The sequence below is a fragment of the Ambystoma mexicanum genome, chromosome 3q, assembly GCF_040938575.1.
Source record: "Ambystoma mexicanum isolate Mex_15411 chromosome 3q, UKY_AmexF1_1, whole genome shotgun sequence".
NCBI classification, from domain to species: domain Eukaryota; kingdom Metazoa; phylum Chordata; class Amphibia; order Caudata; family Ambystomatidae; genus Ambystoma; species Ambystoma mexicanum.
This window is the reverse complement of record NC_090926.1, coordinates 1,053,408,945-1,053,436,125: the sequence shown is the minus strand read 5'-3', so window position 1 is coordinate 1,053,436,125 and position 27,181 is coordinate 1,053,408,945. Positions and strand designations below refer to the sequence as shown.

At 46.7% G+C, this 27,181-nt stretch overlaps 1 protein-coding gene across 2 annotated transcripts in view; it reads right to left on the bottom strand.

The window, feature by feature from the left end:
- LOC138583209 (uncharacterized protein R102.4-like) overlaps nt 1-27,181 on the bottom strand; it is a 137,109-nt gene that overhangs the window by 86,976 nt on the left and 22,952 nt on the right. For both annotated transcript variants that reach the window (XM_069655245.1, XM_069655244.1), the window contains exons 2-3: nt 17,255-17,338; nt 15,801-15,889 (exon numbers count right to left, since the gene is read on the bottom strand). In XM_069655245.1, coding sequence (XP_069511346.1) covers nt 15,801-15,889; nt 17,255-17,338 — 173 coding nt within the window. The remainder of the gene's footprint in view (nt 1-15,800; nt 15,890-17,254; nt 17,339-27,181) is intronic.

Below are 27,181 nucleotides of genomic sequence, written 5' to 3'. Positions count from 1 at the left end.
CTGGCCACTCTCACAGCAGCCACACTGAGCTCATCATTTGGACTGGACTGTGAAGTGTGGACAGCCGGACTGAGGTAAATTATTGACTAACTGGGGCCTGCCCTGATAGGATCTGTGATCAGGGGGCGGGCCGGGGCCAGAGACTAACAGTGCCCACTCTTCTTCCAGCCCACCCAGCTGCCCCCTCTTTTTCTGGGTTTCTCACACGTTCACTCTCCTTCCCGACCCTCCTCTTGCTTCCAGCTTTTCCGTCCCTTGTCACTCCACATTCCTCTCAATCCCTTTCCTCCAATTCTCCAGTCTCTTGCTTGCCTCACGCTCCTGTTGTTGTCCTCCTCACCTTGCGGTTGTCTTCATGTTTGAAACTGGGTCCTCCTGTAGACCCATGCTCTAGTGGGTGCCCAGCTGCCTGGTCACGCCCCCAAATAGTGCCCCGTGCATAAACATGAGCAGAGATGCTGTTGCAGCATTGTGTTGTCTGGATAATACAACATATCGCATCATGCTCTCAGTTTGCCACCCACTGAAGGGCAGCTATGTGCTAAGAGGGTCCCATTGCAACTAGCAAGCCATCGTTATGGGTGGTGCATGCCTGCGGAGATGGGCAGCCTGTTGTGGGCAGCATGTTGTGGAGGCGTGTGATTGGGTCAGACCATGGGTATGATGCCCTAAAGGTAATGCAAACACTAGGCATGATGGTGGTGAGGGTGGGTCAGAGGTGCATTTGAGGTCAGGATGATGATTTGGAGGGCAGGCGACACGTCAGTGTGGTGCCATAAGAAGAAAACCGGATGCGTATGAGGGCAATTTAGAGGGTGAACATGATACTATGAGGGTGGTTCCTACGACTGCCTTGAAGAGTGTTATTTAGGTTGCTCGGATGCCAGTGAGTGGGCATGGTGTCATGTGTCAATAGGCCGACACAATGTTGTTGAGGGTGGTCCTTAGGGGGGTTACTATGCTAATGATGGTTTTTATGGGGTGCACATGGTCCTGTCAGGGTGGTTCGAATCGATGGCATGCCTGGAGGAGTGTTTATTTTTAAGGTGGGCGTGATGCCAGTCAGTGGTTCAGATGGTGGACGTGATACCATTGGGGTGGCTCTGATGCCATGGTGAATCGGGTTCAGATAGAGTACATGTTTCGGCGAGGGCGGTTCATAGGACTGGTCTATGTCTCTGAGTAGTGCCCCTGGGGGTGGATGCGACTGTTACTTCACTGAACACTGTGGCCTGATGCATGTTCTTTTGGGGAGAGAGGTGGTGGGGGTGGGGTCGGGTGCGCTATGGCATATAAAGTCATGCATGGGGAACTATGTGAAATGAGGCCGAGTGAATGCATGCAGTGATTTCAGTGATGGGTAGTAGTTGCATAAAACATTCTGGGACACAGAGTCCTTTGGGAACTCTGCATTGGGTCATAGTGCAATGTTGGACACGTCTAATTACTGAGGCAGGGTGTATTGTAGCGTGCGTTTGAACATGAGCGCTGCATGAGCAAAGTGCAGTCACAGAAAGTGCGTTATGCGACACCTAGGTTCTTTTGACGGGGCAAGAATTCTGCCGAGCTTTATTTGGCATATAAACTGCACCTGCGTATATGACGATGGCCCCTTTTACAAATGGGTGGAGCTGGGCATAGGCTGACAGCAGGTTCGTTTAATTGGGTGCACCTGAGCAATTGAGGTTGGGCCTGTCACATGCTGGCAGTGCCTTATCTAGCAAATGAACGCTTGTGCATGTGGGGCTTCCGTTGGCATTTCAATAAAGCCAGGTCCAGGGGCTGCATCAATACTGTTTTGCAGATGTATCTTCTCTTCTCTTATGAGATCACGACTCAGCTTCAATCTTATTTCTGAAATACCCCATTTGTTGTGAATGCATATTTTGTGAGGGAGGTAAAAGTAAATGGGACTGAAGCGGTTCACACTGCTACTATCCCCTAAAGAACCAATGCACACACATTACCTTTCCTTGCATTATGCAGCAAAGTAGGTGAGAAACTGAGAAAATGACACGCTCAGCCTTCACGTTTAAAAGAAGGTGATACGAATGAACAGTAAACAACACAAATAAAATGGTTAAAGAAAGACAATTAGCAATAAAGAAAGTCGGAATAAAGCTTGGATTTAAATGGACATTATGGAACATATGCTCTGATGTGAACTATAAAGGCTGCTCTCCTAAGGTTGCAAGCACTCACTGTACAAGAAACATTGACGTGCATTATTTGGGTATTAAAAGGTGTGCACATATCATCCTTTGCTGACAACATTTTAAGGAAATTGGCTTTTTTTCCAGGTGTTCACGGTCGGATGATGGTTTGAGGGCCGGGGTGGGGCACTTTTTTGAGGCGTGGGGTGGGCCACTTTTATTTGGGTGTCCGGGCCTATTTCTTGTCATAGTCTGACCCTGGGACGGAGTGTGCTCCACACTCCGTCCTATGTGGCAACCACAGTCTGGAGTATTCTGTGGCACTCTTTTCTTGAGGCATACAATAAAGCAGTGGGTGGTTGTGGTGCTCCATGCGCAGCAGATCCGCTGAACAATGGAAACCGACCAGGAGGATAGCTCAGGGGCAACATCTTTGTCTTGGAAGCAAGACAACGCAGAGCAACACGGGTTCAAATTCTGGCCCCACGCTTAGAGACTGGGCTCCGATATTAAGTGCGTTGTGAAAAATGAATTCATTAAAGATGAACTAAACCTTTGTCAAACTCAGATGGAATGTAACACTGTAACATGTGCTGTCTTGGAAAGGGCACTGCATGCAGTAGTTGGCACCAACATGTTATTTTCAGAAGCATAGTGGTGTGTGGTAGAAATGTGAAAATGCAATGAACATTGTGCAACTCTCTTGCGATCTGGGAGTACTATCGGACGGTCTGGTAGTACTATGTGTGAGCGTGCGTGTGTGTTTGTGTATATAGACATTCGCTGTCCACTTAATGGGCGCCTACTATCTACCTTGGAATAAGATGCAGGCCTTCTTCAATGTTTACTTGTTGGCATCAGTTGAGAGATGCTCAGAAAAGAGCAAGCAGGCCTCGTGTCTGAGCTGTTTCGGGGCAGAAGAAGTGTGAACATCCCGCAATCTGCCCAAATTCAGAAGGTTATTCCGCCATCTTCATATGACAGAGGGAGCTCATGATAAAATACCTGAGAGTATGTACCACAGAGCACGACCACTGCATTCAAGAGTTGCAAGTGCTTCCTCAGGGCACAGGCAATTGCAGAGTCTGGTAAGAACTATTTAGCAGCTGTGTGAGCATTGCCCCCCAACGGCCCCGTCCGTCAATTTACAAGAATGGAGGCTGAATATGTGTGAGGATCAATTAGTGAAGAGGACAAGGATTGCAAAAGTTGAAGAGAGGCTTTGGTTGGCCAACAATGCTAAATTTCAACAGTTCCTAATATGGTGACCTCACAAGCAAGTGTTTGCGTATTGTAAATGTGAAAAATATGGTTAGCACTGTGGTGATTTAGAGGTACTCTGCTCCCTTCGCAATGAGGGGGGCAAGCAAGAGGGGATGACCTAAACGCTACCCAATGTTCTTCTGAGAGGGTGTGTGGAGAAGGATTCCCTGGGTTCCTCAGCTGCCTTCAAGATGATATCTCAAACAGCCCAACAGGACTACAAATCCCAAGAGCACATGTTCCTGACCAGGACAGATCATGGAGCAGACTAAGACCATAAGCGCGAGCATTTAGCAGAAGCAAGACACCCGCGTACCAGAGAAGAAGGATTCCAGGTCGACTGCGAACCGCGTGGTCAGGTGAGACTGGCACCAGTTGGCCCAGCAAGCAAAGGTAGCCACGAGGCTTCAGGGAACTGTCAACACACAAGGAGAACATTCCAAAATGGCATGACGGCAAGGCACGTATTTAAAGACGCATAGCCAGCAATTAAGAATGAGGTGTATACATCACCTCAATACGAAGGAAATTGTAAAAATGGTATCAAGATCCAATTCATTCTTTTTTTATGATAATGATTTGCTATTAATATAGCACTGTACATAAAACATATTTACATACACTAATCATCCCATTCGACGTTGGTACTCATTTATCAACATCGAGGGATGAAAGGCTGAGTTATCTTAGCCGGGATTCGATTCTGTGACCTGCAGATCATACATAGATGGCAGCAGTGAGCGCTCAACCCGCTGAGCGCTCTTACCGACTAGGAACCTAATTGAATAGGGAATAATCAGGGGACCTGAAACAGGCCGCCCAAGACAAGGGCCAATCCAAAAGCAGCTTACAAAGAAACCCCCCAGCCTGGGTGTATAAAAAGGGCTGGAGGAAGACAGATAGTTGCGCGAGCCGGGAAGAAGCAGACATGCCCTACCCAGACACAACCTACCTGATAGCAGCTCTTGCCAGATGCAAGGTAGAGAGTATGCCCCATTATCTAGAAGCAGAACTAGGCTAGCAGCTCTCCCCGGATTGAGTAACTCCTCCCATTAGCAGTGACCACTTCCGCGGAAAAGGATTGCAGCCCAGTGGAACACTGTCTTCATGAACGCCGGTTCCTTCCCTGCAGTACAGGGAGTAGCATGGGCACTTACTGTGTAATACTGCAAAAGCAACACAGCTTGCCCATGTACCAGGCGCAGGGGTAGATTGGGTCTAAGGGTTTGCTCACAATACAGGTGCTCATAGGTGGATGCAAGTTTCCCTACATTTCATAAAAATACAAGTGAAAATTTCTGGTGCTGGTGCGTTTTGGCAGCTTTCTTTTCCTTTTACACTCTTGTTTGTGGAAACTGTGCCCATTGTGATACGTTAATACGTTGGGCAGGAGGAGGGATGGCTAATATCACTCTTCAATCAACCTAGCCTATACCCATTAATTTCTAGGAATTCTCACTATGACACATCTCTGAAGATCCACACGTTTCCCAGGTAGAGGCCTTGATTTAAGAGGACATGTTGGAGGTTTGCAGAACGAAGGGCTACTTTGAGTGAAAATGAATGAAGAATACTCCTTGGGCCCTCTGAAATAGGGTCATCTGAGGGCCACGGTGAGCGGATCCTTATTTCCACTATTTGAGACATGTACAGAAAGCGGAGATGGCCAACAAACATGCAACTAAAGGGTGGTTATTATTCACTTACTCTGCGACGGCCAGTGGTCACATAGGGCCTCATTACGAGTTGGCCGGTCTGGAAATTAAGTGCCGGTAACAACGTATACCGGCACCTTTCCAGACCGACCAACTCCAAGTCTGCTGGTAGGGGCTCTGATCTACCAGCAGCCCTGACCTGCCGGTATATTAGGCCCCTACTAAACAATAGTAGAGAACATGCACATCGCATTTAGGAAAGATTAATGTCAGACTATCTCCTTCAGAGCAATAAAAGCTCTGTGGTCATTTATGAAAATAAAGAGTGCGGGGGAAAGTAAAATGACTCGGTACCAAATGTCAAGTAAATATTGAAGCAAATGAAGTGTCCATTATCTATGGGCACCCCCGTCCCCTGCATATCTATAGATACCAGCAATAGCGTCCAGTCAAAATTACTTCCAATGTAAGTTAGTACATAAAAGTGTTTAGGATGTCATCAAAACAATTCTTTAGATACACATGATTCAGCTAGTAGTTTTTTTATTTTTAAGAAAGAGTATATATTGTCCTCATGCACATATTATTCACTTTCAGGTTTACAACAAAAAAATATATTTTATACAACTAAAGAATTCAATAAAAAGCTCAACGTGTTTCGAGAGCAAATGTCTCTTCTTCAGGAGCATAAAAAGGTATTTAACAAATAGTAAATAAAGTTTTCTTTGTGTTCAGATGCATTACAATCATGTATTAGTCTTCATCATGCAATTATGCTTTCACGTGCCGACTTCACTCTGTTATCGTAATCACATGTCGCCAATGTGGAAAAAGGGTTACTAGTATTCGGTAATGGTGCTGTTCTATGCAGTGTCCCCTGCAATTAATACAAACGAGACTGTGTTATTACTCAATGAGGCTATATGGGCATCGCCACCAATGAATGTAGGATAATTGCTTCCTTATATTACCTGCATCAGTTATTCTTATTTTCTCTGTAGAGTAAGAGTTTCCGTATTCGTAGTACTGAAGGTATAATGACTTTATGGACCATGGATAATCCAAAGTAAGTTTAGTGCCCTGAAATACAGATGTGTGTATATCAGTGACTTAATCTGTCAATGCTAATGTGATACATTGCTTTATCACCCAGTTATTAGTTGGCTAATAATCTATCCAAATGTACATACTACTCAAGAATAATACAGAATCCTCACCTCTATACTGCTTTCCAGTAGGGGACAGTGAATATTCTTAGCGCTGCACCTCGACTAGTGTACGTTCTGCACAATTCAAAAAGGGACAGTGATGGAGTCCTGCAGTATTCCTCTCTGTTAGGTCAAACGCATTAATTACTATGGATATTAAATAATGTTCAAAGACATGACAATCGTAATATTCTCTAACGCTCGCCTCTATACTCTGTTGCAGTAGAGGACAGCGTGCGTTATTGGTGCAGCCGCTACAGCGGTGTGCGGAGTTCCAAACGGTTCTCATACGATCGTGCTTGTGACCCCACTTTTTCATCTCTAGTCGAGAAGACAAATTGATTACTTGAGGGCTATATAGCTGACGATGTTCCTATCCGTATAGCGCAACTCTCATTCGTTAACTCACTTCTGTTTCGAGTTCGATGCCTCTCGTAAGTCGTAGATAATTTTCTCGAAACGCTTTGACCTTTTTATTGAATTCTTGTGTTGTATAGAATATATTTTTTTGTTGCGAAAGTGAATAATGTGTATGAGGAGAATACTTATCCTTTCTTAAAAAAAACTACTAGCTGAATCATGTGCATCTAAAGAATTGTTTTGATGACATCCTAAACACTTAATGTACTAACTTATATTGGAAGTAATTTGACTGGACGCTATTGCCAGCATCTATAGGTGTGCAGGGGATGGGAGTGCCCATAGATTATGGACACTTCATTTGCTTCGGTATATTAGGCCCCTACCGATAGATAAATGCCTGAGTCACTGGCATCAACGGTTCTGCTGATTCGGGCAACCCCATCCCATGGAATCCTCTGGGAGCCCCATAGTCTGGAAGGGGGTCTGACTGATAGAATAATATAATATTTTTTCATACAGCGATTCATTAATCTCAGAAGGATGTAGTTCTGCACCTGCGATTCTGGGTTGCACACAGATATCTCAGATGAGCACTTAATCCTCTAAGCAACGTTGACATACTCATACATAAACAATTTTACTAGAGATAGAGTGACTTGGCTGAGGGGTGGCAACTACACAGCTTTGCACATGGCAGCCTGCTCCCTATGCTCAGTGTACTCAGGCTATTCCATGCAAACGCACAAGAGATTTTAAAGTGGATGCACTGAGCTAAAGGGCAGCTGTTGCTGTAGAAAGTCACCTGTACAGAACACATTCAAAGTACAAGTTGCCATTTGATGGCGCTATCCTCCATTAGCCTGTATTTAATTAGTATTTTTGTATTTTGTTTATTTGTAAAGCGCATCCAGGCCCATGGGCAACCGGGCGCATCAACAGTGTGAAGTCCTGTGGTCAGACTTCCTAAGCAAACACACATCAAACAGACATCCAACCCCAAATGGTGATAGGGTCCACTGTCTATAGGGCCCGACTAGGTCCTTCTCCTCTTGTGTACTATTCCCCCCTATCTGTTTTGAGGCCACCTCCACGCTACCTCTCAGGCACCAGTAGAATCATGACAAGACACCCTCCTTATGGCGAGTCCCCGAACACACCACATCGAAACAGTTTCAGCCTGTGACAATGAGCACATGACCATGAAACCACAACTCCTTGGTAACACGATTTCTTAGTCCGTGAGGGGTGGGGGGGGGAGGAGGGAAGGTGTAAAAGAATAAAGAGAACGAGAAAACTATGTTGGTTATTTCCATTGTTATACTGTTGGATCTATAGAAACTCCAGTCCTTGGCCGTGGCCCCAATCCAGCTTTAAAGTAGCTGAGCAGGGCAGTGGAAAAGTTTGCATCCTGACTGGCTCTGCCTAACAGTCCATCCGATCAATATGACAAAACAGCTGGGAGAAGAGACATAACTTGTTCGGCCCAGCTCTTGTTTGGCTCTTGATTTCCAGAGGACCTAGAGCCAAGCTGGAGCCAGACATTTGGCCTGAGCCAGACTTGAGGCCTCATTGGCTTGCCCACCTCAAATATTGACTGCCTGACAGCGATTCAAAGGGGAGAAATATTTTTTACATCGAGACAATACGCATGTAGAGTGGCCGAGGAAACTAAGCCACCAACCCAAGGTAGGGAAATGAGCGAGTGCCCTGCCCTATGCGAAAACTGTATTCTGAGAAGGAAAAGATTGATGAGTGGCTTAGAAAAGAGAAAGACCGTGGAGAGGTCTGCAGAAGAAAATGACTATGAAAAGGTATGGAAAAGTCAAGAGAAAGTGGAGGGGTCAGAACTGTGGGTACTCCCTGGATAGGATTGTTGATATTATTTTGTAGATTATGGCCATACATTGAAAGATTAGGATTGTGGGACATTTGTTTGGCCACAACCTGGGAATATTTCTTTGTGGAAGCATAGGGTGGGCCAGGAGGATAATCGACTTGTTATGAGTAGGTTTAGACTTTTATGATGGCCACCTTTGGATTTAGTTCAATAGTGTGAGACAGGCATGGTATCAAGAGATGGTACAGGCCCAAGAGATATAGTTCAAACACCTGTATTCTACTGATCAGGATGGTGTAACAAATAACTAACCCCATGCGATGGCGGGATTTCCCTGCCTTAAGAAATCTAAAGAAAGTCCATGTCTTATAAATCCAAAACAAGAAACCGTCTGTGTCAACACCTACGCTGTCCTCACAACTACAAGCTAACAATGTGTAGGAAATGTCCAAATTAAACAAGTGTTCGAAGGTAAAAGTAGCTGTTCACTGGAGCTTCTTCTACAGTTCCCCTTTCTACAGTTCCAAAGGGTAATACAGTTCATACAACACTGTGGTCTTGGAGTTCCCTTCTCCAAGATGAAGGCAATAACGTTTATACAACACTGTGATCCTGGAGTTCCTTTCCCCAAGATGAAAGCAATAAAGTTCACACAACACTATGCTTCTGGAGTTCCCTTCCTCAAGATCAACTTTCATCTATTGACTTGTTTTCTTATACTTCATAAGGAATATCCAGTCCCCTTGACCTTTCCTTCTGTTTTCTTCACCAAGGATTCACTTTTCTTTGCTGCTTTCCAATTTTTAGTGGCTTTTGGTCTAGGTGCAGTTATCGGACCACACAGTGCACCTATGACAGGTCACGCAACTAACATGTCTTCCTTGTGCTTTAAGTGTGGATGTTGAAAATATGTGTACTAGGAACTCTCTGATCTAGGTGCAGTTGACAGACCAACAGGGTCCACCAATTACAAGTAAAGCAACCATAGGTTTCCCTCAATGTCATTGTACAATAGTTTAATTCAACACTCCATGTACGTGCAGCTTGGTGTGAGCATAGTTGGAACTGACTCAACAGCCCTTTTTACAAAGTTCTTTATTCAATAATGGTAGGTTTCACTTAGTATGGGCTCACCACCCCCTTTCACATGGTTTGATATTCAACAGTGGTAAGTTTCACTTTGTACAGACTCACCAGCCCTTTTCACAGAGTTCAGCATTCAATACTGGTAGGTTTCACTTTATAAGGCTTAACAGCCCTTCGGAGTGCCTGGAGTCCAATAGCCCTTCCAGAGTCTTACCAGGTTACTGTCCTCCACTTAGTGGCTTCCATTCTCCGTGGAAAAGGCAATACGCTGGTTCGCTGACTGCTTACATCCAGGGACGACGGCTGTGGCTTCACCTCCGCTTTTCCGCAATGCCTGCACTCGGATTCCCCTCACACAGGGCTTGCGGTACTGTGTCTTCCACTCAGCGGGAATCCCGGGATTCTCAGCAGCTCAGCGCCTCTGCTGCTTTCCTCTGAACATGGCCACTTCCTGGTCTTCTCCTCGCTCGGCTCCAGCTGTATCGCTTGTACTTCTCATACCTCCCTCTTGACACTTCTCACTTCCAGCTTTTATACTCTTGTCCATTCACAATGGGTAGCAGGTGAAATAAGGTATCTCCAATTGCATGACCTTATTCAGGGATATTAGTGTGGCATGCCTGACCTCTCTTCTTCATCACAGTACCAGAGTGGTACCTGCAACAGGAAATCTGCATTTCTCCTAGTTGCCTCTTCTTCTTCTCGGTACCCAAAGGAAAGTCATAGGGGATACTAGACTGGGACTGACAATAGCACATAATAGCTGACGGGGGTGTTGGGCAGGTCAATGTCGGAAAAGAGGGGACACTATGTCTCGCCCTCGGTCTTCCCTTCCACAATCTCCAAGGACCATTTATTCAGGTGATCCTCCCTCGCTTGTCTAACCCCAGGGTCGGGATTGAAAAGCGATGGCCCTCCCGGGCCACCTGTATAGAAGATCCCTGTGGAATAGTCAGTGGAAGATCCTTGGGTTTATCACGATAGACAAGGGTATCCCTGGAAGGACAGAGAGGAGGGAACAAGCTGGAGAACCAAGGTTTGTGTTTCCTCCATCCTTGACATTGTTTTATAAATTTATCAATTATTTCTAGGTTAATCCACAAGTCTCTGTACGTGTTTTTCCAACCGAAACCTTGAACTTAAAGTACTTAAAAAAGGAAGTTAAACTCAAAATTCATCCTCCCTTGTATCAGTGCTTCACCTTCCATCAGCACAAAGAGTACCTTCAATGCCTTGGTGCCATGAACCTGGTCGATTGAGAAGGGTGAGAACTTTCTCAGGAGTCCTGGAAACAATACATCTCCAACCCACAAGGAAGAATCCGCAGGGACACAAGTCACCCTCGGTGGACCCTTCCGCGTAGACAGGTGTGCTATGTGACACACACCTTTCCCTTGGCTTCAATATAAACAGGAGATAAAGAGGATTAGAACAAAAACAGGTTTTAGTAGAGAAAATTAAGGAAAAGGATTCCCCCTAAATAACAAAAAATATGTACCTGCAGTCTGTACAGCCATCACAAAAATCTATGGTACCTTGAAATAGACAGCTAGCATGTGGAAAACAGAAACAAGGACAAAAAAGGAACCTAATTTACCTAATGGGTAAATAACAAAGGAACAGGTTTAGCAAGTCGAATGAGTCCTTCCGGAAAGGGATGGGTTCTTGAATTGAAGTAGGACCGTTACAAGAACAGGAAGAGGAGGTGGAGACCATAGTAATTGGAGCACGAGAGCCGCTTCAAGACGCTGATTTCTGATGCTTTGACTAGCGGGCTAGAAGAAAGGACCCTACCGCATGGTCGCTTATCACGCAGCGTACCTCCTCCTCTCCTGATGTCATTTTGGGGAAACACTGCATCCGGCTCCCAGTCGCCATGGAAGCCGGTATGTGCCCAGAAAGGAAGGCGGAGCCGAGGGGCGGCATACCCGGTAAGTGGTCCCAAACATCTGATAATGAAGGCCAGATGCATAAGGGGCACTTACATTGATGAAAGTCAAAAGCAACAACAAACAGAGTTGCAGAAACAGGAAACAAGTGCGGACATTTATGGCTTGTGGCAACTGCCAAAGAGTGAAGTTAGAAGCGATTGGAGAACATTTTTTAAAAAGTGGCTTTCTATCAAAGCCTGTAAAGCGAAAGTAGTGCCCATACTCTGTAGGTGAAGAGTAAAGCCAATCCAATGATTTGATGTTACATGTTTACAGATGCATTGTATAAAGCACCAGTCTGAATTGTGCAAGTGAGGTACAAGAACATTTAGGTTTCAGGTCGCTGGGCAGTCACATTAGCCAAGGTAAAAAAAATAAGTGGTGTATGTGGAATTGAGGTACAAAGGAATATTTATTTATTCCGAAAATCAGACTGATGCTGTTGGTGGATTTTCCACACTATCTATCAGGCTATTTTCTAGTTAAAATATGTTTAGAAACTGGACCATGAATGTGGAAATATAGGCTACATAAAGAGGAAGCCCCCCCCTTTGGATGGGAATACCAAGAAGCACTAAAGAGGGTCTTTAGACTTGTGTGATGTGCACAAATAGTAAATAAATAAAAGAAACTGTCATGTAAAATGTTTTTCAAATTGTACCCCGAAATATTTTGAACCAGTCGGGAAAATATACTCCTCACAATATAAAATAAATCAGTGGAGCAAGAGGGCCATGGCTAATGGCCAAAACATTCTGAAGAAAGGAAGAGTTTGAATGATATTTGGTTTGTGGTGGATAGAGTACAGAGAGATATCAAAGCGGGCTTCACCTATGGTAATTGCACACAAGCAAGATGGTGGGCTGCAAAGTCGTGTAGACCTTAAATGCTCATTCATGACTTTAGAACTGAATCACATGTATATCTTAGTACTGGTTAATGATAGCACTAAGTGCGTCGAAGTGCAGTAATTGTTAGCTATTATGCTTTCTTGTGGCACAGCTGACCAGATAAGATTCATATGATTTACATTCTTCAGGGGGTTTATTTACAGATACTGATGCCCAGTTTTAGGCCTTTTTATGAGAGAGTTTGGGGCAGGTCTCTACCCTCGGCTTGAGCCTCTCTTTGGAACAGCCTCCCTGCCCCACTGAGACTTGAGCCGGAGCTCCTCAAGTTGCAAAGCTGCTCACAACTCTGCTTTTCTCTTCTTCTTTCCCTTCCCTGCTAATCATCCCACTGCCGCTGTGCCTGGGGGCCTGATCCTCATGAGTCAAAAAGGATTCCAGGCCTTTCTTCCGAGTTGATACCAGCACGCTCCTCCTCACTGCACTGCCCTTGCGTGCCCCTGTTTGGCGGCTCAGACTCTGACCTTGGGAGTCGCTTGCACTAGCACTTAGCCTTTGGCTCCCCTTAGCATTTCCCTCCCGGGTCCCCCCCAGCACTTGCCCTCTCCTTGTCCCCCCTCCCTTCTCCTGTACGTCTCCTCACTGCACTTGCATGTCCGAATACCACAAGGCCTAGTACGACCATAAGTGTATTTTAACGTTCCTGTCATTGTTATGGTCCCCTGTTCCCTTCCAATTTAGCCTTGTGGCGCTTTGAAACACTATTCAGTTGTATAAGCGCCTAACAAATGCTCAATAAAATAAAATGAATTGAACATTATTGCACCACTTGTTATACCCCTAAAAGCCATGGCCCTTAGGACCTTGTCAGTAGGTTCATTAAACATTTAGTTGGCCTTGGTAAATGCCAGGTGATATATAGTCGGTATGACAGCATACTACCATGCAATATCCAACTCCATGATGGGGTACAGACATACTTTGGCGTAGAGCACGTTTCAGAGCAGCGTGGATGGCCAGCAAACAGCAGTACTTGAGCGAGTACTTCATGCGCGTGCCCTGGAGGTTATAAGGACTTCTGGGAAGAACAGGGCGGGGCTACCCAATAAATAGTCCAATCAGTCCACAGAGAACAGTAGAATTGGCGTAGAGCAGATTCCGGAGCAGCGTGGATGGCCAGCAAACAGCAGTACTTGAGCGAGTACTTGGCACATACTTTTATCACGCCTGGTTCAAAATTAAATCGTGGAGCAATTGGGAGTGGTTCAATTGCATTTCAAGGATGCATTGTAAAAGTGGAAAAACAAATGTGTATATAAGCCATTTTATGGTGCCAAGAAATCTGTGAAGAGAGAGGAGGTAGAAGCACGTGGTTGGGTGATGGTATGTAATCCATGCACGTTTCAGATTTATCTGTGCATGGTCAAAATAAAACAGGGGAGATGCTGAGCCTGCGTCCATAGGAGAGCATCGAATAACGTAGAGAATACTTTGCCACGAGGTCTAGGCCTGTTTTAGAGGGCACAGTGAAAGGCTGTATGTCATCAGAGGGTAACCTCTATGTGGGCAAGTGAAATATAGTAAACCAGGCAAATGGCCAAGAAATCTTTTGGGGCACTGTGAGGAATCTTGTAATGGCAGACCTTTTGGGGTCAAAAAACAATGTCACAGAAATAAGCAAAATAACGCAGAATTTGGCAGCTAACGCAATCTCATGTTATTTGCACATTTGTATGTTCAATAACAACAGGGCGTTCAAGTTAAGCTAATTGTGTTATTTTTTTCAGGCTGCTGGGTGGGGAGATGAGCATGCTGGACGCATAAGTAGCATTGCAGGGTAGATTACAGGACGCAGAGTGACATTACTGTAAGTGCATAATGTGGAGTTCCGGGAATTGGGCAGAGCAGATTTAAGGTCAGTCTGGAGGTGATGGTAATGCGGGAGTGGGTGTTGGAGGGGGGTCTGTACAAGCATTTGGACCCACCACATCTTCATGTGTACCAAGGCACAGTACATGACAACAACCCAATGCCCGCTAGCACACAGGGGCTCGTACCATTGCACCGGCAGACAGATATCACTGCACACAACCACAAACTGACAGTGACACTCAATGATGCCAAAGACAGTGGCAACCCGTCAATACAGACAAACCGACACACAATGACACCAAGGCATCCACAGACACCAACATACAGACACCGAACACCAATCTGGAGTACAAGAAATGACATGACTAGCATGCAGGTATATATGAACACTTGTACACACAAACATGAGGAGACAAAGAACACAAGGATAACACAAATCACCAGTAAACGCAGCAGACACTAACAGCCACACCTACTGCCGCTCGATACAGCTCTCTCAGAGCTCTCAGCCTGTCTAAATCCAAGGTCCCGCCGCTTCTCCACCTGAGGTACCTCTCCACATTCATATGGTTGTTGCGTGCGCGGTGTGTGGCTTCAGCCCCATCGCACCGAGCAGTGCACTTGCGCTTTGGGTAACTACTCATTGCAGGTGTGCGCTTTCCCTTTCTCACTTCAGCAACATTTTGCTGATCCTTCCAAGGTGGCGCGCTCAGACCAATGCCTGAGCACGCCCCTTCATCACCAGAGCAACCCCTTATACTCATACAGAATCTCTACCCTACCTCACCCCACTAAGAGCTCCGCCCTCATTAACCCCTGAGTACAGGAGGGTTCTGCACTCTCCCACTTCCACAGAGGACCGTCCCTTCCTACCTGCCCAACCAGAACCCTCAAGGGGGTTCTACCTCTCTCTGAATCTAGCAGGAGCCTAGACCACATTTCCACTTGAGTGGCACCGCCCACCCTTGTGCTACCGTGCACACCACAGCAAGTGCCAATCCTATCATATGGAATCCCCCCAGGAGGGTCACGCCACACCTTAGTTTAGATGAGGACCATCCCTTCACATCTGTGATACATCTCCCTGCACCTGTAGGTAGGCCTGCATGATTCCTGAACATCAGGAGGTGCCCTTGCTCACCTTAGCAACCCTTTTGCTTACACACGGGACGGTGGACCATGACCTCCTCCCCTTCTCAACCCAGCAGAAAGCCCATTTATTTTCACTCTGGTAATGCCAAATGCCCTGCCCCTTCCTATCTGTTGCTACCTGAGAGAACTCATTTATGACCATGCCGGCTAATATACTCATGCAACTGCAAATTCTTATCTGAGTGACTACACTGCTTCTGTGTGTGCCCAGCCATGTGAGCTGGCACTCCATCATGGAAAACTGCTCAGTGATACTCTGGGGAGTGTGATGAAGTCCCCTGCCTGGACCAGCAGATGGGTGACTAGGGCGGCCGAGTACCCCTCTCTACCTAAAAAGAGGCAACCCCTTCCTTCTCGAGTTTTTCTGGCCAACATACATGTGGTGTGTTCAGCCACAACCTCTCACCCAAGTGGAGCCCAGCTCCTCCTCACCTGAGCAACGCCTCCCTGCTCATACAGATGTATGTGGGCGTGGTCCCCCAAGAGCAGCTCCTCACCTCGTCTTCTGCAATGGCACATCACTGTGAGGAAAGAAAATGACGCACAAGGCAATGAGGCACAACACTGGGGGATAGTGGTCAGACAGGGAGAAGTAGGAGCTTCACAAGACCCACAGACCCCACCAGAGATAAGAGCAATCCCTGCAGACTCTCGCACAGGAAGGTACACACTGCAGGACCTCAAAGCTAAAATCAACACGGAGGAGATCCCAACTAAAGCTGCCGGCAGCGGATGGATCTTCTGGCAACTTGTACTCTTGTACAAACCCCTAGAGCATCTTTTGAGGGTGATCTTGAGCCAGTAGATGGTCTATACTCCTCTCTAACACAGCAAGAACATACCAGACAGCATACACAGCATGTCAATGGCTCTACAAGACAGCTCCGCGCTTAACCAAGAGAGGTTGGCTTCCCCGGGGCTGCCCTGCAGGATCAATAGTTACATACTTATCAAATATGAACCACCCCAAAGTATCAAATTCCAAATGCAATGTATACTAGTCGGCACAGTAGCACCCCCTAAAGCACTCACCAGATATGAGGACTCCCCATGTAGCACAAGGTTGCAGACCACTGTCCTAGATAAAAGGTTCTCCATGGAGCCGAACATATGATATGAGAAATCGTTTATAATGCGAGTGTTTCTAGGCATAACAAGACAAGGGAGGGAAGCCAGAGGGAGGACAAGACAAACGATCTTACTAGGCCGTGTGTCATTCAGATCCTGCAAGTGCGAGAACGAGAAGTGCAAGGGGAAAGGGAGGGGAGGTGCAAGGAAGAAGAGAGGGGAAATCATGCTCTGAGTAAGTGCAGCCAGGACAGCGCAGCTTTGGGCAGTGCAAGGAGAGCAAGCGGCTGTAGGGTTACAGCCCCCGAGTGTGTGGCAGGCCCGGAGGCAGCGCAAGGGTGACTGATCAAGAAAGAGCCTGGCACCCATGGAGACTCCGAGGATAGCTGAGCAACCAGTCGGTACAGCAGGGGAGGGAGAGAGAGAAAGCAGAGAAGAGGAAAGTTTTGAGCTGCTTCCGGAAACTTCAGGTGGTCCGGCTCCAGTTTGAGAGGGGAATGGAGGACATTCTAGAGAGGGGCCCCGGCAGAGGCGAGAGATCTACCCCCCACTCTCAGCCTGGAGAAGCATCTGACCCTCAGAGAGTTGGAGGTAGCTGCAAAAAGGGCTCGAGAGGGAAAGTATTTTGGAAGAGAGCATTGGATGTAGTGCGTGCCTCAGCCCCAGAAAGCCTTGTGGGCAATGCAAAGGGTCATGAACTTGATCCTCCCAGCCACCGGGAGCCAGTGCAGAGATTTCAGAGCTTGAGAGATCAGAAACGTCTTAGTATCGCATACAGTGCACCCTCAGCTCTTAAAGGCTGATCGTCACCTACTCACCAGACACTAGGTTCCCCATGGTGCCCGATGGCACAAAGAGCGCATCTTCAGTCCCAAAAAGCTGTGCAGCCCGCTGCTGGAGTTCTGCAAGAGGACAGACATGGACAATATAACCAGCATTCTGGGACATGAGCATTACTTCTGTACGGGGGAGATGAAGAGTTACATTAGCAGGCAGATGGAGGGAAGTACTGAGGGCATGACACTGCAATGAGCTGGAGAGAAGCTGCAAAAATGCAGGTTCCAAAAGAACAAGGCTTGCCATAGGTTAACAAGAAGCAAAGTGAGCAAAGGAGACAGTGGCGTGATGCCCTGTCTCACAAGTAGGAGGTCGCGGAGCAAGCACTGTATAACATGCACGGACCATGGCACAGAAGGAAGTCGCCTTTCCTGACAAACTGTCCAATTTCTGAGTGAAGAAGGACTTCCCAGCGATGGGTCCCTGCCAGTCGACAGCCCTCCTCTCAGGCCTCTAAGGGCCCTGAAAAGAGAATCCCTTAAAATGAGGGTCCTGGAAATAATGAACAGACAAATATGCTCTGTATTTACAATCCACAATTATCAAACACATAATGATGAAGCAAGTGCTAACAGTAATATAATGCACCTGGGTTATCAGGCTACTGAAGACCCAACTGCAAACAATACAATTAGAGAACCCTCAAGCCCTCATAGAAAGCCTACCTTCTTTCACAATGGACTTAGGACCAAGAAATACAAGACACAAAGCTTACATTTCAGCATTTCTAGGCTGACGCAAATAAAAGAAAACAGGGTTCTTTCCAAAACAAAAGGTTGAGATGAGCAAAACAAATGTTCCACTCCTAACTGGGCTTCACCAGGCTTCTGTAGTCCAAACATTTCTTCCCGGTCCATACAGTTCATGAGGGGTTACGTCACCTCTCTTCTGTTTTCTGCGCATTGCGGGCTTTCAGGCTCCCGAACCCAGCTTCTGGTTGCAAGCTTTCTGTGGGCTTCTGGGGTCCTGAATGCCTAGATCAACTTGCTGCAGAGTCCATTGCACATGGCAGTTAGTCTGTCCTGGCATTTGTGAGGGATGGAGGGGAGTCCAATTGTGGCTGCCCTGTCCTTTACCCCTTCAACTACTCCCCCATCGCCTCTCCACTGCTGAGGTCACCTCCCAGTCCCAATCTCATCTGCCTACTGCCTTCTGGCCCTGCCTATGGCTGACCTGGCCCAGTGTGCTAAAATGGCTGGGTTCTCCACCAACTGTTCTTCAAAGTCCCTCCTCTCTCTGGCACCGGCCATCAGCCTCCTTTCATCAACCTCCTTTGGCTCTCTCTTTCCTACCACCTCCACTGGATAACTTTTTCCTACCACCCTTGCATGATTCTCTACTACCACCTCCAAACGATAGCTCGCTCCTATTGCCTCCTCCTGAAGGTGTTCTTCCTCCTCCTCTTTCTCGATATCTCGAACCACCCCCTTCCATTCTAAACCCTCTTCAAGATGTTTCACCTCCTGCTTTCTTCTTAGCAGCCTTTTCTCCAACTCTCCTCTTTTTCATCCCGAACCCCTTCCTTTCCTCCAGACCGTACTCTCTCCCATCTGTTCTCTTCGCCACGCATCCCCAAACTCCAGATTCCTTCTACAACAACCCACACCAACTGCCTGAGTTCTCTGGCTTTTCATAGAGCTCTCCCTTCCCCGATGGGTTGGGCACTTGTGTCCTGTAATTTGGGCAGGGTTGTAATTGCTTGCTCCTGGGTGGACTTGGCATCTCTTTGAGCTTATGTGCCCTTATTAAATCTCCAGCTGGCTTGTCCACCACCCTGTAAATCCCCTTCCTCATAATCTCTAGCGCTGTACGAGACCTAGGTCTCCTATTCCCTCAGCGTGTGACCTGTATGCCTGAAAAACGCTTGGTAAGCATTTTAAACCCTTTAAACAAAGAGAATAGAAAGTGAATTCTCAACACTGTGTCTCCTAAGAGGGACACTCTGCTGGGGGTCAATGGAGTGGTAACTTTGTATCCCATGCAGTTAAACCTATATAGTCTGGAAAGCGGGATCTTGCAACAAAATATCATGCACAACAAACTCCATTCCTAAAATACTAAATCAAGGCCGGGTTTTAGGAAAACATGCGCAATACAAATGTAATAACAGAGAAATACATTAATAAATAAACGAGCTTCCAACTTTGTATCTAGAGAGCGCCTCCAGAGCTTTGAAATGACTTCCCGGATACAGTAGGTTGAGCAGCAACAGGATCAGGATACAAGCTACCAATGTCATGTGCATGACACAGGCTCCGGTTAATAGGACACGTTTCTCTCTTTTTTTGCTGGGGATTTTGGTCTGCCTAGAGAGAGCTTCAGGCTCTCCTAATTGGGGAGACGATCCATACAAGTTATCTGTGAGTGTCCTCTGTCATGTTTGACCAGGGTGTCCTCCCAATGCCACCACCTGGCCCATCATCCACTGGCTTGGGAAAGCACTCGGCCCCCGCCATGACTCCCCTTTCTGCTGGTCCACAGAGCCAGGCAGGGGAGTTCATCACACTCCCCAGAGTATCACTGAGCAGCTTTTCGGGATGGAGTGCCAGCTCACATGGCTGGGCACACACAGGAGCAGTGTAGTCATGACAGCATCTTCCTCTTAAGGAAATATAACAAGAGATAGGAGCACACCTCTGCATGCAAGCAGGCAGAGATACAGAGAAAAGGCACAAGACAGTGCACGCCTCTCTGCTGTGCTTGCCTGAACACGTGCACGCACCAAAAGGGGGACTAGAATACATTATGGGCTAACCCCCTGAGGAGACTGGGCAGGACACAATGTCGTCGACTCTGTCTTTTGGATGTGCCTCCATTTTGGCAATCCGCTGTTATTTGGCTTGAGTCTGAAAGGGGGGAGTGCTTCAGTGCCAAGAAGAGAGGGCCAGACAGGAATCCAGCTCACTCACCGGAGCAGGAAGGTACTGGCCTGCCCAGAACCTAACACAGGCAAACAGTCATAGGAAGAAGGGTTCATGGCTTCTGAGTGCTCCATAGGCCTAGCTTGCCGATCAGCCTGCACCCAGGACACCACCTTTCACGCACACGGATCTCTCCAGCGGCGCGGTTGGGAACATGCTGCTCAGAGGGTTTCACGCCACCCTAGCCCGGAAGGCAATCGGAGATCCCTCACACAAAAGGGACAGAACAAGATATAGAAGGTTCCACTCGTGACATAAAAGGATCTTGGGATGCAGAAAGGGAATGAAGAATCGCTCTGGTTAAGTGCTTGCCTCGGGCATGGTGCAAGGCTGCACTTCGCAAGAGCAAATCCTGAGGAGACGGATTCAGCTCTTCATCCTTCTAGTGCTGGAAGGCTGTTACCAGAACTTTCCACCTCCTAACTCGGTGTTTATCACTAGTATCACTGCAGGGCTTTCATCCCGGGTGCTAATAGCTGTGGTTTTGTTAGTTAATTGAGTCACATGTAAGCCCAATTGCCTTTAAAAATAGCCTAGCAACTAACATGTCCGGCATTAGGAATAAGTGTTCTAGTCCCTTTACTATTTCTAACACCGGTATGCAGGTGACCAGGACTGAGAGAGGGACAAAGGAGTGGCTGCCAGCAAGGTGAGGGCGGCGAGGGTGTGGCGAGAGCAGGCTTGATGGGCGATGCGGACGGAAAGTAGGTCAGGTCATTGGCTGACTCAGAAAATGGCAGAACTGATTGGAGAGATGCTAGAAGGCAGGAGAGAGCCGAAGCACTAAGTTATCGATTTCATCTGCATTACTGGCCTCCTGATTGGTCAGCACTTCTCGCAAAAGCGCTAATATCGTTATTACCAAGCGGAGACAGGATGACTGACCACCACTGATCAGGCAGAGGTAAGCTAGCTGAGCTCCGCTACTCACTGACCTCTGCAGACCAGGCAGATGGGATTTTACTGGCCAGAAAGAATACCAGGGTGTGTAAAGGCTTCTATGCACTAAGCCCAAACTTGGATCACAACTTGGTTTAAAGTTCTTTCAACAATAAAGAAAAAAGTAGCTAATCTATCTCCTTTGCCATTATGGGCATGGGCCGGGCTATTCTCTTCCAGGGTGAGGGGGAATTGCAGTGGAAGATTTCAAATGAAAATACTAAAATAAAAGCAATGTCTTAAAAAGGATCTATACAAAACTAGCAGTCTTTATTAGCACACAGAGGAACTAAGAACACTAACAAGCCACCCGGCAAGCAAAACACACAGTAATACTTGCAAATTATAGGAGTGGGGCCTCATTACAAGTCTGACGGTCTGGAAATAAGGGTGCCGGCAGGTTCGTACTGGTACCCTTTCCGAACTGCCAGATCCTGAGTATGCCTGCAGGGGCCAGTGCTCCCAGCAGGTCTGATCTGCCAGGGGCACCGGCCTCTCCAGGCATGGTTTTCACAGAAGCATGTGGCACTGTTAGCAACAGTGCCGGCGCTTCCGTGTCCACATTCCCGTGTAGTCCCCTGGGACTCCACGAGAATGGGAACTTACAATTACCGCCGCCTGACATTCCCGGCTGCCGACGTTTGTAGTGGCACAGGGATATCAGGCGGCAGTACGGCTGTTACGGGGTTGCCGGAAACCCTCCGCCTTCTGCCGAATGGACTCAATAGAGGGTATACTGGATATTGTACTCCTGAAAGGACATCAAAAATAGGCAGATGATTGAAAAAATTAAAAACACAAAATGAAAGTAGATAGTTAAAGTCTGTAGTCAAGTAGGGAACAAGGGCTCAAGGTAAGGCCAGAGGGAAAGGGCGCAATGACACGCAGACTCAGTTCAATGGCTTCCAGTAGGCGCAATATTACACTGATATGGAGGCTTATGTCTTCGAATGGACAGCTCAAATTATTTGGGCAATGTACTAGTGTCTTAAATTCGGGCGTCGCAACTGTGTTAATGAGTGGCTCAATTTGGGGAAATGTGAGTTTTGGTTTGGAGAGGTGACTCGACAAACTTGTCATAATGGTTGGCTTGACTTATCCATTAGTCAGCTTGATGGGGGAAAGTGGGCTCAATGAGTCAGTCAGCGGTTGCTGCATGAAGGGGGACTGGTTTGATGAGACTAGATGGCAAAAAACTGGCTCAATATCCTTTTAATACGTTTGGGACATCAGAGTGTGGGTGCGGTCTCCCCCAGAGATCCACACAGAGCTTGAGCTCCATATCCTGCTTTCGTTCCCTACAACGTAAAGGTACCTGAGGCACCTCTAGACACACTGCCTCCATTTGGGTATGTACCTCTGCCAATATCCTGCTCATCAGCTGCAGGCAGGCTCCACAATCCTCCAGCTGGTGTCGCTCATGTTGCCTAGGGATGTTAAGGGAAGGATTTCTATCTGCCCTCTGGCCAGCTTTCTTCACTCCTATGGAAGGAGAGTTCAGGCTATCACTAACTCCAAACGTGACCCAACGGGATGGTGAAACTCATACTATTAAACGAGAGATGCAAAGGTCCAATTTGAGCCCTTCTTGTACCCCAAAGCGGAATTGCTGTTTTAAGTCCAATATGGCTCAACATTGCTGAAAAGCCATTGGCTCAATGCATACCAAGAGACTATCCCAGATGTAATCTACTCCCAACCCAAGGATGGATGGGCCTTCCTGCCTCACCTATGACCAGTCTGTCTATGGGTTAGCCTACTAGTAAGTAGTGTGAGTGTTACACGAGGAACTTAATACTTCACCATTAGTTGAAAACCAGTTCCAGAATTTGAAGGAAGAACAATGCTTTTTGTTCACCAAGAACAATGCAGCCCAGTGGTCCATTTGGAATGCCTCATAGATGAGCTTCTGTAGGCTAGGATTCAGTCTCCCAATCTGCCAGTACGACGCTCTGCCTGTGATACAATAATAGCCTCATTGTGTTTGGCACAGTGATGCGTGGCAGGGAGGCTGGTACAGCATGATGGTGTGGTCAGTGGAGGCAGCCCAGCTACCATTTACAGGGTAGCTGCACGTCGAATCGTCACCTGATCAGCTGATAGGCTAGCATCAGATGGTGGGTTAGTAAGATGGATTAGGCCATGAACAAGTTAACTATGATGCAGAGGAAGGCATACGAGAGGGAAGTTATGGTAGAAGAGCGACCTTGTGATTTGCCAGAAAAAAACTGCAATTGATATAGTCTAGTTGTACATGCCAGGGGAGGAACAGAAAGTTCTAGAGATCGAAATGTTGAGTGAGTCCGAGTTAGAGGGTGATGGCATAGAGCCAGGCACAGATAGGAAAACAAATAGAGCGGGACTGAGGCAAAAGAGCGAGCAGAAAAATGGCAAACCTAGCAAAAAAGTATACAAAGTGTAAAGGCCTGGGGATGGAGCAAGAAAACACAATGGAGAGGATCATGGTGAAGAGAATAAGTGGGAAACAGAGCGAGAAAGAGTTTGGGGAAGAATTCAAGTGATAGAGGAAATAATATGATTATGAGAGAGGAGAGACAACAGTTGGGGCCAGAGATGGAGAATGGAATTTGGACATAGGAGGAGAAGGAGAGGTGGGAAATAGAGGAATAGGTGAGACAGAAACTAGAAAAATGAGAGGAAGGAGAAGAGTACAAACAGAGAGGGAGGAGGGACTCAAAAGGACAGGGGAAGGCTAGCAGAAAAAGAACGAGAGCAGAGGGTGCGAATGTAAGCTATATTTTGGGTTTATATCTATGGTATTTTATTGTGGAATCTTTGCTATGCTGGTATTTGTGGTAAACTTGTTGGGGTATTTTTTATAGTGGTGAGACAAATTTCAGAATATTGCCTAATAATTATCTTTACCAAGGTCACTAACAACAACAAATACCGGACTTGATACACTCCGAATAGATGGCTCATGCCCTCCTGTGTTACCTTATGTACAATACCACACTACACCCTTTTGGTTGAGTTTCAACAAATGTAAAGCATGCAATTGAAATACTGCAAATTCATTCAATCTGTCTAAATAAACAGCTCACTGCGGCTACTGTGCTTTGAGATATTTCTTACCACACGTCTGTATCTCTCTAAGCATGTCAAATGAAAGGGACTGAATGCAGAATAATTATAATGAGACTAGATTACTTTTTGACTTTGTTCTTTTTCGTAAAATAGTATTATGCAAGTTACACAGAGGGACACATATGCCCACATTGCATTTCACAGTGCAAGGACATTTCTTCTTGCAATAACTTTCAGCACTTTATCTGTGCAAAACCCTGCAAATTGTCCTTGGCTTTGTGAAACTTGGCAAGAACAATACTCTTTAAAAAACAGCAAGACATTGAGAAATACGAACAGAGTAGTACATGCACATTGAAGTTAGAAACTCCAATAAAGCACCTAAAATGAAGTGAACTACTTAATCTGGGCTACCTAGCATCTTTCACATCATCAGCACCTCACTTAACCTTATATTTACCTAAATCTGTTGGCGATATTCCCCACTCAGCTTGGCAGTGAAATCTTCCTCAGCCTTTCTGCCTGCCTTGCACAGGGACACCCAGATAAGGATTCTTGAGACTGCCGTTTTTCAAAAGATCGTCAACAGGAGAGACAGCTTTAGTCAGCCTTAGCCCAGCAACAGTCAGCTTGCAGGCACTCAACTCCGTCTGCCCAGCCAGCCCTCTGCTCCTTCGTCAGTCAGTGCCGTAAGAGGCATGCTCCTTCTACGCTACCTCCAAACCCTTTTCTATGACACCCTCTTTCAATCACGAGCACCTCCCCTTTTCCAGACCTACCCACATCATGTGATTTTTCTCTGTGCCATCCTTATTAAGCTCACGGCATTGCTGAAGAGAAACACGTTTCATTTTTGTCTTGCACTTCTGCTCCAAAACAAAGCTATGTTTTAGCAGAACACAACTTCACATTTTTCACTTTACCACACAGCGCAAATCCAGCCTGCACGTCTAAAGTCAATTTTTCTTCCCATTTGCAAAGCATTATGTATTTTCATCAGTCTGCATTCAGTTAATATCATGAGCTAATTTGCACTTAATGTTATTATGGGAATCTGTTACAGGTTAAATGGGTTGTGTTAATTAGTATGTTAGATTTAGGTTAGTATTATATTTACTTCAGTTAATTGAAATAACATCCTGAAGCAAAGTGCAATTTCAAGCATGTGCTCTGTACATTGGCATCTATCTAATTCTGCCCTAGATTCACACTGTTGAGTCCAGTAATGAGTTGCACACCCTGGGCCCCAGTTAAAGTTCAACTCCCGCTAAAATGTGCATGCGGAAATGATGAGTCTAACTGTTGAAATGTAGAGTCATAATCCTACAGGGAGGCATGATAATGGGGTAGGAAACCAAAGGATCAGCCTCTACGGGAGTCTGGAGGAAAGGGAGAGAGGACCTCAAAACAACAAAAAGGGCAAGTTTCCCTTTGTATGGAAGAACAAACATGTACACTCAAGGTCCTTTATCCACGTGGAAGGGCAACAGGTAGGTTTATACCTAGACGAGCAGTGCCCGGAGCATTGATGATGCGGTCAACAGAAACAAGAATTAAGTCAAAAGTTATTGCGGCCAATAAGAGTAAGGGGAAGTAAGATGGTCAGTAACAAGTCAGCATGAGAAGTATATCTAGTACGGACAATAGTGGTAATATAGAACGGAGCAATACCGAGGAGGAAAAATAAGATGGAAAGGGAAAATAGAGGTTTAAAGGACAAAAGAACAGGGTGCTGACGGAAAAGACTGTGTTCTACATTGTACATGGGGGCAACTCTGCAGGGTTATCTGTGAACACGTTCACAGAGAAGAAAAACACCTGGGGGGGTATATTTGGTGTAAACATTCCAGAACAAGGTGGAGCAACAGCTAAAAGGGGGACTGGGGCTTTGGAAGGTGTGACTAAGCCCCATATGGAAGACAGAGAATCTGCGGGCTGGAGAGTGCTGCCCACATAGCAATGCCAACTATGGCGTGCCATGGAGGATACTCCGGACCGCTCACCTATTCCTAGCCTCATCACCAAGGCCCCAGTGGGGGCAGGACAAGAGGATCAGACTCTAAAAGCTATAGTTGACTCACGCAGACTGCAAGGTCAGCACACAAGATTCACATACAAGGCTGGAAGGAAAGGTTATCGGTGAGCACGGTTCACTGGGTTAACACAGAGCATGGAAGAGACTGCAGGCATGATCAAAGTCTCTCTCATGTTTCTCTGCTGAAACCCTGAGCTGGGAGGGTTCACCAGAATCCTGAGACGGGAGGACTCATTGGAATGAAGCCAACGGCCGGCTTTGCATCCAACACATCGCCCATGGCAGCGGGCACATGAGGATGAAAATCTACCTGGGACAGACGGAAGAAATCAAATGACATCTGAATGACATGCAGCCAAGCCCAGAAGGGTCAATGTTTGCAAACAACTAATAATGGTCACGGACCAAGGGAAAAGGCAGTGAACTCTGAGTGACTGCGATTATTCAGGGCAACAGAACCCTGGATAAGAACTGCAGTGAGCTAGATCATTTGGAGACAGGTCTACAGTCCTACTGTGGATGGAATTGTTGCCGGTTATGCGGCAGAAGAAAAAAAACACGCACAGAGGGATTGTAACAAACTTCTTTATTCCCCTTCTTTCCGTAACTGGTGTCTCGCGCCTTTTTCCTCTCTTCCCCCCAAATCGCAAGGTCAACATGACAGTCATCAAATCCCTGCCCCTTAGTGGGCAGGTCAACTGATTAACCCTACAGTGGCCAGTAACACCACCCCCGGACAACATGTCCAAGCGTCACCTAGCACTCTTCAACCAGCCGTGCTGCCCTCTTGATTGTTCGTTGTGGTCTCTCAATGCGGGCCTCTGTCCCTTCCCCATTTTGGGCTTCCCCGCCCGGTTCTGTCCAACTGACATCTTCCCCGGGGGTACCCATAAGTCATCTCTCGGGATCCGTGGCTCTGTAGTGGCAGGTCTCAAGGGAGACTCACTCCCTTCTCTCTTGAGGTA